Source organism: Theobroma cacao, chromosome 8 (assembly GCF_053813885.1).
Source record: "Theobroma cacao isolate CCN51 chromosome 8, ASM5381388v1, whole genome shotgun sequence".
Taxonomy (NCBI): domain Eukaryota; kingdom Viridiplantae; phylum Streptophyta; class Magnoliopsida; order Malvales; family Malvaceae; genus Theobroma; species Theobroma cacao.
The window spans coordinates 8,112,284-8,125,658 of record NC_142646.1 but is presented as its reverse complement, the minus strand read 5'-3'; the positions used below and the strand labels follow the sequence as shown (position 1 = coordinate 8,125,658).

General features: G+C 32.2%; 2 protein-coding genes across 2 annotated transcripts; both read left to right on the top strand.

The window, feature by feature from the left end:
- Positions 1-5,742: 5,742 nt before the first annotated feature.
- LOC18592480 (uncharacterized) lies at positions 5,743-7,051 on the top strand. Its single transcript, XM_007019243.3, has one exon. The coding sequence runs from the start codon at positions 5,891-5,893 to the stop codon at positions 6,887-6,889; it is 999 nt and encodes a 332-aa protein (XP_007019305.3). The 5' UTR covers positions 5,743-5,890; the 3' UTR covers positions 6,890-7,051.
- Positions 7,052-8,151: 1,100 nt separating this feature from the next.
- RAB18 (RAB GTPASE HOMOLOG B18) lies at positions 8,152-12,211 on the top strand. Its single transcript, XM_007019242.3, has 6 exons — positions 8,152-8,490; positions 8,586-8,654; positions 9,340-9,405; positions 10,665-10,786; positions 10,992-11,120; positions 11,939-12,211. Exons 1-6 carry the CDS (start codon positions 8,352-8,354, stop codon positions 12,047-12,049), a joined length of 636 nt encoding a protein of 211 aa, XP_007019304.3. The 5' UTR covers positions 8,152-8,351; the 3' UTR covers positions 12,050-12,211.
- The last annotated feature ends 1,164 nt before the right edge of the window (positions 12,212-13,375 follow it).

Below are 13,375 nucleotides of genomic sequence, written 5' to 3'. Positions count from 1 at the left end.
AAAATATACATAAATCTCCATCATTGTTATTGACTTATTATTCGTAAACTCATGTATCAAATTAAAGGGATTAACCCCATTCTTGGTACGCATAACTTACTCAATTAATCTCTTTTTCCCGACTAGACTTGGAACCATGGATCCAACAATTGCCCTCACCGTAACATTCTGCATGAGAATTGTGATGTGATCCTCTTTCAAGACCTTAATATATATATATATATATATATATATATATATATATATATATATTGACCAGTTGTTGTTGGAAGAAAGGAGAGTTAAATGCTCATCTGCTCATGTTATTTCATTTTCGCAATTGTCTTCTGTCATTTCCGAAGACTTGACTTTGTCTAATAAAGAACAAGAAGAAATAAAAATTATTAAAAAAATAATAATTTAATTATGATTAATTTTTATGACTTTTTTCTATTTTATAATTTAAACATCCAACTTGTTTTTCCTTTTTTTTCATATTTCCTAATTAATTTGTTTTTTGTAAGAGAATAAGAGAATGGAAGGAATTAAAAAAAAAACAACAGCAATAATTGTATTTGGGAATTTGCTCCATTTCACGCTCAGCAAATTTAAATAAATGCAAAGGAAGCCAAAATAAACATTCATTCAATTAAAATTATGTTATGAATAAATATGTGAATGTCTATTATATTATGACTTAAGAAGTGCATACTAAGTCAAATAGCCTAAAAGGCAAGATACAAGAAATGTAATATGATTTGAACTCTTAGATAGAATTAGATTAAGACTATGATTCAAGGGGTTGTTAGCCTATAAATAGACCCCTTCACTTCATTTGTAAATATACACTTCATTAAGATCTCTTTTCTCCCCTAAATATTTTCTTTCTTCTCTTTAATTATTCTTTCAAGTTATTTTTATTTGTTCTTTTAAGATTTATTTCATAACACGTTATCAACACGATCCTCTCTGATCTCTCAAGTTTTGGAATTATTTTGTTTTCATCATCTTCAAGCTTCAAAAGGATTTCAACGATTCGGTTTTGATTTATAGTTTTAGCAAATCAGGTAAGTGTTGCTATTATTTTGTTTTCATCATCTCCAAGCTTTAAAAGAATTTCAATGGTTGATCTTTAATTGTTTTGGTTGTAATAAATCAAGTAAGTGACTTGATATCTCCTTAATATTTTCATTATCTAAAAATCAACTTCAATATGAATTTTACTATCATATAGTATATATTATATTCTATCCTTTGATTGGAAAGTGAATTTACTATTATATAACTATTAATAAAAAATCATAATGTTCATTCCCTGAAGTGAATGTGACAAATGAGCTAGTAATAACAAAAATTATAAATTTGTCCATTCCCTGAAGTGAATGCGACATCATTTAATAATTATGGTCATGGTCATAAATCTATCTTCATGAATCTATCTATTCTCTGAAGTGAATGCCACATCATTTAATAATTATGATAATGGATATAGAAAAATTTGTTATAATAATTTACACTATCACTATTTTAATTCTAATTATAATTTTACCACCAGAAGTGGATAATAATTTTACCATCAGAATCTAAGAATAATTTTACCATCAGAAGTGGATGGATAATTTTACTATTAGAATCTAAGGATAATTTTGTCACTAGAAGTGGATGGATAATTTTGCCACCAAAAGTAGATGGATAATTTTATCACTAGAAGTGGATGAATACCGTAACCCACTACTCACCAGAAATGAATAACTCATCAAAAAGTAGATGAATACTTTCAACCCACCAAAAGTGGATGAATAATGAAAACACAAAAATGAAAAGAAAAAAAAAAGAGGAATATAGAAAACATATTGTCATTGATGTGGCATAAAAGACCATTGGTTACGTACCTATTGTACATCTTGAATTGTATCAAGCATCACCGAAAACTACAACATCTTGTGATGATTCTAATCATGGCCAAGTTGATATAGCACATCAAGATATTTATCCACCCTGAAAGAGGAATTGATTATATGATTGGTAACGAAAATATTCATGGTTGATTTTCTTGTCCTGTAGAAGGAATTGATCATTTAATTAGTAATGAGAATATCCGAGAATGAACTTAATAGTAATTGGTATGTTTTAGTATAACTATATTATGAAGATGCTTTAATATGTTCTTATTATATTTAAAGGATATGTTCTTATTCTGTGTTTTAATTATATATTTAATGTTATTTCATTTTAACTTGTAAATTTCTTATTGTATATATTTTATTTGAAAAAAAAATATGGATATTCATATTGTTAGATCGAAGATCTATGATGTAAATATATGTCTAGTAGACATTGCTATAACACACACTATATTGAAAGACAAGAAATATTTTTCTTCCTTGACAACAAAAAAAAGTCAATGTCAATTCAATATCTGGTAGTATAAGATTAATTGAAAGCTCCAGAAGAGCTAATATTTTACTACCTTAAGGATGTATTATTTTCTATTAAGTCTCAAAGACATTTATTAAGTTTTAAAGATATTCGTCTGAATAGATATCATATTGAGACAACAAATGAAAGAGACACTTAATACCTCTATATTGTAATTATCTCAAGTAGAAAGTGTGTGCTGAAAAAAAATTACTTGCTTTGCTCTTAGAATTAAACTATACAAATATTAGAATAATTGAAACTCATAGTAAACCAGAAGTTTACTAATGATTTTAATGTTTGGCATGACCAGTTAGACCATCCCGGATCAACAATGATGCAAAAATGATTGAAAATTTATATGATCATTCATTGAAAAATCAGAAGATTTTTCAATCTAATGAATTTTATATGCTGCTTGCTTTGAAGGTAAATAAATTATAAGGCTACCACCAACTAAAATTGGGACTGAATTCCCTACATTTTTGAATAATATTTAAGGTTATATGTGGATTCATACATCCATCTTGTGAACCATTTAGATATTTTATGGTTTTAATCGATGCATCAACTAGATGGTCACATGTGTGCTTATTATAGCTTATAATTTGGCATTTGCAACCATTCATTTGCAAGCACATTTTCTTGGTTATGTAATCAAGATTATTTGTCTTGATAATGTTGGTGGATATACATCTCAAGCCTTTAATATTGCATATTAATTGAAATAACTATTGAACAACTTGCTGCTTATGTTTATACACAAATGGTTTAGCAGAATTATTTAAACACTTTCAACTGATTGCAAGCTTATGAAATTCAAACTTTCAATGTTGACTTGGGGGCATGCCATTTTGGATACAGTAGCATTTGTATGCATCAGGCTAAATGAGTTATTATAAATTCTCCCTATACAATTGGTTTATGGTTAGGAACTAATTATTTCCCATCTAAGAATTTTTCGGATGTGCGGTATATGTTTCATTTGCTCCACCACAACACACAAAGATGGGTCTTCAAAGGAGGTTAGGAATATATGTTGGATACAAATCTCCATTTGTAATTAAATATTTAGAATTATCAATAGGAGATTTGTTCATGACAAAGTTTGTCAATTGTTATTTTGATGAAACAATTTTTCCAACATTAAGGGGAGAAAATAAGCAGCTGAAAGAGGAAATTTCTTAAAGTAAATTATCATTATCTAGTTTGATCTTTACACAAAGCAATATGAACTTGAAGTTCAAAAGATAATTATTTTGTAAAATATTATAAATCAGTTGCCAGACGTATTTATTAACCTAAAGGGAATAACTAAATCTTATATACCAGCTGCAAATGCTCCTATTAGCATTGATGTCCCTGTAGGATAAGGCACACCAGAAGCGTGGAAACCAATCGGCTCCAAAGATAAAATCCTCGAAAAGAAAAGGTGCAAATATTTAAGATGGTCAGAAAGAGGAAGTAGAAGTAGAAACTCTAGAAGAGACCCCTAACATAATTGAGAAAAATCTCAAAAGAAATTCAGGTACCTGAAATCATTGAAAATGAAGAGATCTCAATCAATTATGTCATGATGGGAAAAGATGAACTTGGTAAATAAACGTCGATGATATTTTGTATATAATATAGAACACACTATTATAAAAGAAAAACGAGGATCTTGAACTTATATAAATGATTGGCCAATGTGAAAAGACGCAATCAAAGTGGAATTGAATTCAATTGTAAAACATGAAGTTTTTGGACCTGTAGTCCGTACGCCAAATGGTGTAAAACCAGTAGGATATAAATGGGTGTTTGTGCGAAAACAAAATGAGAAAGATGAGATTATGAGATATAAAGCACGGCTTGTCACACAAGGTTTTCTTTAAAGATCTAGTATTGAAGATGAAGAGATATTCTTTGTGGTGGATACAATTACAATTCTATATTAACTAATCTGGCAATATATGAGAAAATTAAAATGTGGCTAATGAGTGTAGCTACAGCCTATTCATATGATTTATTTGATATCAATATCTATTTGAAAATCTTTGAAGGATTTAAGTTGCCTAAAACATAAAATTTGAATTCTCAAGAAATTTACTCGATTAAATTAAATAAATTTTTATATAAATTAAAACAATCCAGACACATGTGATATAATCGTTTTAATGCATATTTGTTTAGAGAAGGCTGAAGAAATAATCCCAAATGAAAAACCATAAGAATCCTCAACAACCGAACCAAGCCGACTCAAAACAAAATGCAAAAGCTAAAACTAAAATCTTGAAGCCAGACACGAGATGAAAAAAAAATCTAGAAGTGATCGGGAACCTGAAGAAACGCAAGAAGACAATAAGGATATAAGTCGTAAGAATAAAAGAACAAAATTCTAATACACCCTAAACCAATAGCAAATAAAACCCAATCAAAAAAAGAAAAAGAAAAAGAAAAAAGCAAACAAAAACCCAAGACTAAGCCCAGACAAGAGAAAACAAAACCCAACACAATAAAAGCTAAAGTTCCAAAACCAAACAAGAGCTTGAAAGTCCAAACCCCATCGACTCTAAGCTAAACAGTACATGGGTGAAGCATATACACTACGAAAATGTGTCACACACAAATGGCTCGATGTCAAGCTAAGAGCCCTTTGGGGCTTTTTTTAAAATATAAATACAAATGGTCAGGTATCAAGCTAGGAACCCTTTGAACTTTCTTTAAATATAGTTATAGATGGGCTTTTGCTTATAATTTGGTTGGGTCTGTCTTTCCATTCGCTATCCTACTTCTAATTTTTGTATTATTGCAGACAGATTATGTGATATTTCTTTGAAGATTTATCATTGCGAAAAAAAGCAAGAAAAAACCAACACAAAAGCGTGTTGAATGAGTTCGATTCAAACGAGGACTTGCCTATGGAATATTTGGGCTCGGCATGGACGAAACGATGACATAGACAAATACTTTGTCTATATTTTTCTTCATGTCCCAAACGTCTCTATCTTAAAATAAAAAAAAATTGGGAAGTCAATGTCTATGAATTTATTTATTATACATATATACCCATTTAAAAATAATTTTACTAGTATAATTCAGATTAACAACATGACAAATCTTTTATTTAATTGATGAAGTATGTGGCAATGAAATTTTAAAGAAAAATAAAACACAGGAAGCAAAAAAGTAGAATACAATTTTTGCTCAAAAATTGTATGAGATGAAATAATTATAAAATTGTACATCCTTTTAAAGGAAAAGTGTGTATTTGGTTTAAATATTAATATATTGAGAATTTCCAAACCAAAATGGACGGATTCAAAATGTGTACATTGACTCAGTTTAAATTACGAGGAAAGCTGGGGAAAAGTCCAATCCAATTTCCTATATCCTTCTCATCACCAGCCAATCTCTTCCGTCTCTCTGTTTTCTCTTCTCCCTTCTTCATCCTTATCTCCCTCCCTGCAGCTCAAAAAAATCCATAGAAAAAGTAGTGGAAAACTTAAACATCATGGATCGAGAGCAAGAAGAGATGCAATTTCTTGGGTTCGTTGGCATCTACAAGGAATCCTACAACGTCATCTTTGCCTGGAGAAAAGTCTTCAGCAAGATCGCTTTAGCTTTAATCCTTCCTCTAACTTTCATCTACCTAGCTCGTATTGAAGTATCGAACCTCTTCTTCAGGAAAATCATCCACAACGAAATAGAACTCGACCATACCCGATCAGGCACTCCCAAATACAAGAAACTATCTGACGTTATCTCCGACGAATGGGCATACTTTTGGCTTTTCAAGGCGGCCTACTTCACTTTGTTTTTCATCTTTTCCCTTCTTTCAACCGCTGCAGTTGTTTACACCATCGCTTGCATATATACAGGTCGGGAACTCACGTTTAGGAAAGTCATGAGCGTTGTCCCAAAGGTTTGGAAGAGGCTGATGGTTACTTTCTTGTCTATTTTTGTTGCCATGTTTTTCTATCACGTTGTGTTTGTGTTCATCGTTGTTGTTTGGGCACTTTCAATCGGAGCAAGCAACGTGGGTTTTGCGGTGTTTGTTATTTTAATAATCTTGTACTTGGGGGGTCTTTTGTATTTGACCATTATCTGGCACTTGGCTAGCGTTGTCTCTGTTTTGGAAGAGGCCTACGGGTTCCAGGCCATGGTCAAGGGCAAAAACCTGATCGAGGGAAAGCTATGGGTGGCGGTAGTCATTTTTTTCAAGCTCAGTGTCTCCCTCTTCATCATCCAGATTGCCTTCCAGAATCTGGTTGTGCATGGAAGCACGTTTGGCGTGGTTAGCAGGGTTGCCTATGCAATCATTTGTTTCTTGTTGCTTTGCAAGTTGATTCTCTTCGGATTAGTCATCCAGACGGTGATCTACTTCGTCTGCAAATCTTACCACCATGAAAACATCGACAAATCTGCCCTGTCAGATCACCTGGAAGTTTACCTAGGAGAGTATGTTCCTTTGAAGGCCAAGGATGTTCAGCTAGAGCAGTACCATGTTTGATCGACTTGACTTGGAAGTCAATCAATAAATTAGAAATAATGGATGCATGTACTAGTTGTCTTTCAAATCCAGAGTTGTAATTGATCAAATGGTGTTTTTGTACCTAATCAACATGTAGTATGAAAGTAATTAATCAATTTCATGGGTGCTCATTACCTCCCATTCTTGTCTTATTTTTAATTAATTTTCATTGGACTTGAACCCTGTTAAAAGATACGGCAGTTTATTTATTATTTAGGTCACTGGAAAAGACATATCCTTTTCTGGAATTTCTGGTCCAGTGAGAGGACTTTGAGAAGGTTACAACAACAGTAGTCTGTCAAATACATTAACAAACATATAATGGGAGTTTTATTAAAAGGTGCTCGACTGCTCTTACCCCTGCCAATCAATATCAGGCTTTGCGCAAGAGCAACAAATTAATAATAATAAATGAATTACAATTTAATAGCTTGACATCCACATTGGATATTTAATAAAAATATCAAGCATGATGCTATCTGGTATGGTTGAACAAAAGTAGGTCGGACCAATTATATAATTGAATTGAATATAATTTGAGTAAAATAAATTGATCCGATTGATCTATTAAATTTATTGGTTTAAAAAGGTTTAGTTCAATTGATTTATTTAGTCATTTTTCGATTTTAAAATTTTTGAACCAAATCAATTAAAAAAATCAAATTAATATATACAATATTTTATTCATTTATCTTGAATGTTAAAACTTAAAAGTTAAAACTTTAAAATGTTAATTTGATAGCTCATGTGAAAGTACATAATTATGTGAGTGAAAGCACAAATATTATATTTTTTTTATATTTGAATTATTTGTATATATTATAATTATAGATGAATTTTATAAATTTTACTTTTGTAACCAGTTAAATTAATTTGATGGTTATAATTATGAATGGAGTTTATAATTATACATTATTTGATCTAAAATTGAATCGATTGAACCAATTTGATGTTTAATTGATTCAATATAATCAATTTTAATTAATTTTTTAAAATATTTGATTTATTTAGTCCTTAGTTATAGCATAGGGCACTAATCCAACCAATCAATTATTCACCCTTATTACCTAGAAAGAACACCGTATTGTTGTCTTGAACCAAAAGATGTCTGAAACCAAACAGGTCGATTAATGTCTGGACCTTGAGAGATCAATCGAGTTACACGTGGCTATAACTATTACCAACCGAGGCAGCTTAAAAGACGGGAGTAAACAAAAAGAGTACTCCACAGTGCACCGAATCAAATCCGAAACTGCTGGAGCAAGTAATCGGTTCGGTTGGAAGAAAAAGAAACGGCTTATGATATACTAGTTTCTTATTGACCGAAGAGGGAAGAAGACTTTAGACCTTACCTTCTTACACTTTCTCCGCTTTGCTTCTCTCAAAACAATCTCCAGATCCAAATTCAATCTTACTATTATCGTTGAAGAGATTTGAATAGATGGAGTCATCGTCGACGAGTCAACCTGAGTTTGACTACTTGTTTAAGTTGTTATTGATAGGGGATTCGGGTGTGGGGAAGAGTACCTTGCTCTTGAGTTTCACTTCCGATACCTTCGAGGACCTCTCTCCTACCATCGGTAGCCTTATCCATTTCCCTATCTCGTTTTGCCTACAATTTCATTAGAGCTTTTTTTGGGTTAACTTGTTTTGTACACTGAAAATTTCTTGGCAGGGGTGGATTTTAAGGTGAAACACGTCACTCTTGGAGGTAAAAAGCTGAAGCTCGCGATTTGGGACACTGGTAAATACTGTCTTTTTCCAGAATATTTTAACTTAAATCAATTCTAAAATGATGTTTTGGTTTCCTGTTCCATTGTCTGTTTTGGGTTGGTGATGTTAATATCTGAAGAAATGTGTTACTCAAACGTAGTATTGACATTGGAATTGGGTTTCTAGACATATTGTTTGGGACCAAAAAATGCAATACCAATATGAGTGTAGAGCTGTTAGCCCGTAAGTTTTTGATTTAAAACGTTTTAGTTTTTTGAAATTTCATGTTCCCGAAGCCCATTACAATGCCAAACTAAGCTTTAGATAATTACAGTGCAGATAGTAGTAGAAATGGAGTCGAAAAGGTAAAAATTTTCCTTTTATATTGAGTTTATAGAGTAAATTCAATGTTGTTAGATAGTGATATTGCTGGAACTTGCTCAAGTGAAACTTGCTAAAGTGAATATGGTTTCTGCATATTTACAATAACTCTCTGGTCACTGTCGGTTGCAAAATTTGAATCAAATGTACATTTTATGATGAATTATTCATAAAAGAACTCTCTCTCTCTCTCTCTCTCTTCTTGGTTAACACCCGCATTCAAGTGTGAGGATAGGATGTTTGCAAAATTTGGCCTTTTCATGAATGCTAAAAGTTGTTTTGCATAAAATGAGTTGAAAAAATAAATTATTTTATCGTTTCTTCACTTTTTGCAGCTGGACAGGAAAGATTTAGAACACTAACTAGTTCATATTACAGAGGAGCACAAGGGATAATAATGGGTATGACTTCATTCATTTCTTGCTACTTTTATCAACTTCTATGGTTCAGTTATTGTTATATTTTTACCTGTGATGTGAAAACGATAGTTATGTATACATGTTGATCCATCAGATCTTGCCGTAAGAATTTATATTATCCATGAATTTATTTCCTTATTTCTCTTCTTGTGTTTTTTTTTTAATTTTTAATTTGTAATCATGCTTTTGATGTTTGTAGTTCTATTTTGTTTATTAAATCTCATAATAATGAGGCATTCTAGGGTCATACTTTCTGTATCTTACTTGAGAGGACTGATGGAATGAACCTCACAAGCTGTGATAGATTGGGTTACATTTGATGTCAGCCCAAGAGACATTCATTTTAAACAGTGTTCTCAACCTAGAATATTCTGGTCCAGTTCCAAATTTTATTTGCAGGGTTCATTTTTTGTGACATTAGGCTAGGTTGGACTAGATAGGGTTGAAAAGAATATGTTTGACGTTGTTGAGGAAGACATGGTAGATAATGGATGCTGCTTTGAAAAGTCTCAGAATTTGGTGTACATTGATTTTCTCTCCATTTTATTTTTTGCATTTTTCCTACTTTTAGTTCTGCAAAAGACATGTCTTCTTTTATAAATTTTTTGGCCTTTGAAGGATAGAAATAAAATGAAATAGAATTGAATATATAGTGTTAAGAGGTGTGTAGCATTTGGAGTAACAGCTGATAGGTTGTGCTAAAGGATTCCTTGTAGGTATAATCATGACATGCATTTCAATCAATATTATGCTCAAAATATTAGGTTGGTTTAGTTTGGCTTCCCAAAGCTTCCACCAAGTGTTAACTCTTTGCTTTGAAAATTTAGAGCAAGTGTTGCAATGTGCTAGATGGCCTCAGGTTGGGTAAGTTAGGCCTCAAACTTGAGAGGTGCTGGGTGTTCTGATATATTTGAAAAGCTGTGTCAATTTAGCCCAACATTGGCTAAACATTTTGGTAGCAAAGTGAGGGTTATATTGCTTGGTGCAATCAGAAACAGCATCAGTCCATCATTGGTATTTCACAATCGATGTGTAAGTGTAACTGCTGTCTTACATAATCAGAACATAGATGAATTTAACTCCTGAAGAAAATTTACATAAAGTTGTCCTTCTGTTGATTGATTAAGGGAGGGACTCCTTGTTTGGATATACTTGAATACTCATCTGGTTTATTTATCTCTTTTTCTGGGGTCTTAGAGATTCCTTATATGATGCTAGTTATTATGTTCGTATTTGTACAGTGTACGATGTGACACGGCGAGACACATTCACAAATCTTTCTGACATATGGGCTAAAGAAATTGATCTGTACTCAACAAATCAGGACTGCATCAAGATGCTTGTTGGCAATAAAGTTGATAAGGTATAATATGAAAAGTTGTTATGTCCTTTAATTTTATTAAGGTTGTTTGTTTTTTTGTTCAGTATTGCTCTGTCCCATGGGCCTATTGATATAACTGGTGCTGTTCTTGATTGTTTTCTTAATATTTATGCCATATGATCACTTGTCAAAAAATAAGTTTGTCCCCATTTATTTTTTAAACCCATATCTACACCATCATTTACAGGAAAGTGAAAGAGTTGTCAGCAAAAAAGAGGGCATTGACTTTGCTAGGGAATATGGATGCCTTTACATTGAGTGTAGTGCAAAAACGCGAGTCAACGTGGAACAATGCTTTGAGGAGCTTGTCTTAAAGGTGATTGAAATTTTAGTGTCTTACATCTTATTTTGATTGTTGTATTGAGGAAACTACTATGCTATCCAACTAAAATATAACTTTGAGGAAAAAGGCAAGAAGTTAACACTGTGAAGTGTAATCGTTTAAATATTATTCCTCTACAATGTTCTAGTTTTGGTTCCTCAATACTAGTCATTGGTCTTCAGTCACAACTCACAAGCACTATCTCATTAAAATATTAAATATACTGGTATTTTTGAGTAGTTACAGTATTACAGTCGAGCTTTGTGTATTATCCTAGCATTGCTACATATGTAAGTAGCAATATTACTAGAACCTTTTTATCCTAACATGGATGGGAGAATGGTTATGATTTTAAGTGCATGGACAAGCTGGTTATTTATTTGCTTAATTAATTGGTTGTTGGGATGCATTGTCCAGCAGTATTTACAGCCATGGAATTCCATTTTTGTTTGATTTGCTGCAAAATACTATTGCCAACTTGATATTAAACATCAGAAGGCTTCCTTCTGCTTCATTCAGTGAATATATTTGCATGCTTCTGGTCCGATTGACAATTCTGCAATCATGAAGAATCTGCAAAAGTTTTACCATAATTTTGGTATATTATCATGTCCAAACTTGAAAGGCATAATTTCAGGCCTCTAAGTGGATCTTCTCCTCCCAAATATTTAGTTGGTGGCAGGCATTTAAGCATGCTGTTTCCAAATTACTTCAACATCAACTGGGCATTTACAAGCATGCAAATGCATGCTCATACATGTAGACATGCTTGCTTAGTTTGGTTAACATGGTAATTAATGTTGGATTTGCAGATATTGGAAACACCAAGTCTCTTGGCTGAGGGTTCATCTGGAGTGAAAAAGAACATCTTTAAACAGAATCCTCCTCAAAATGGTGCTTCAGCCAGTAGTTGTTGCTCATAGTGATCTATCATTAACATGATGCAACTCTCTTCAGGTTGCAGTTTGTTTCCTTTATAGCTTTACCATGTTAATTTTGGCTTGTTCATGTGGGGTCAGTCTTTGACCATGAACTGTGCATTAATCTTGAATATCTAGTATTGAAAGTGATGATGTTCCTGCTAATATCTTTTTCTCCTGTTTCTGCTTTGCATTTGTTGTGGTTCATATTATACCACCCCGACCCATGGATCTGAAATTTGTGAAAGAGAAAGCAATAAATAAAAGCAAAGAAATCACAGGGATGATAGATTACAAAGTTTCCTCAAAACCATTATTCAGATGTGGGGAAGCATGTTGGACAGTATTCAGGGAAAAGGTGTGTGTTGGACAGCCCTAATTGATTCTAAAGCATACATCAAAATGGGAGGGCTTTAATGAGATGCCAGGGAGAGCACATGCGTGTTGCATATAAAACAAAAGAATGTATGATCCAAGGAACTATATTCTGTAGAGAGGCAAGCAAGGACCCCTGTTTAATCTCCCATTTTACCAGGAAAGGTGGGTTCAAACTACATATGCACGTAGTGTTAAAAGTGAGAGTAAGAAGGGACATTTATTTTCATTTTTCAAAGCATTAAGTCAACAGCTGATAAGACAATTAAGTATGAATGCGCAAGGGGAGGCAATACCAATAGTAAGCAAAACTGCCAATCTCGGTTGTCGCTGCACATTAACTAAGGATCTGATGAAACACTTCGACTTTGTTTCCTCCTCTATTCTAATACCATTTAACAACTCTCCTCTCTAAAGGCCCTTAATAACATATCCAATTAGATCCTCATTCTCAAAATAATAAAATAATACGTCCTATAAGATTGTTTTTAAAACTCGCTTACCCCACACTAAATTTCATGAATATACACGTCAAAAGAAATTACGAACCTTTGCACAAAAATCTATTTTTCATTATTTTACCGATTTGTAAGGAAATTGGAAAAGAGAAGGGAGAAGGCAACATCTGATCCAATTCCCACCCAAGGATGGAAATGCTATTATTGTTGTTGTATGGAAAGTTGGGCCTTAATAGATTTGTTTGTTTTGAAATTAAACATTTTTAAGATTTATGCTTATTTAAAAAATAAAAAATTGATTTTAAATGTAAAATTTTTTTAAGGGTAAGAAGGCGTAAGATATTTTTCAAAGAACAACAAAAATATTTTTATATTCAGTTTATGGGTATAAATTTGATGAGTATTAATAGTTAAGTTAAAATATTAAAAAAATATTAATATTTAATTTTAAAAATTTAATTTAAAATATTATTATTTGAATTATACAACACTATTA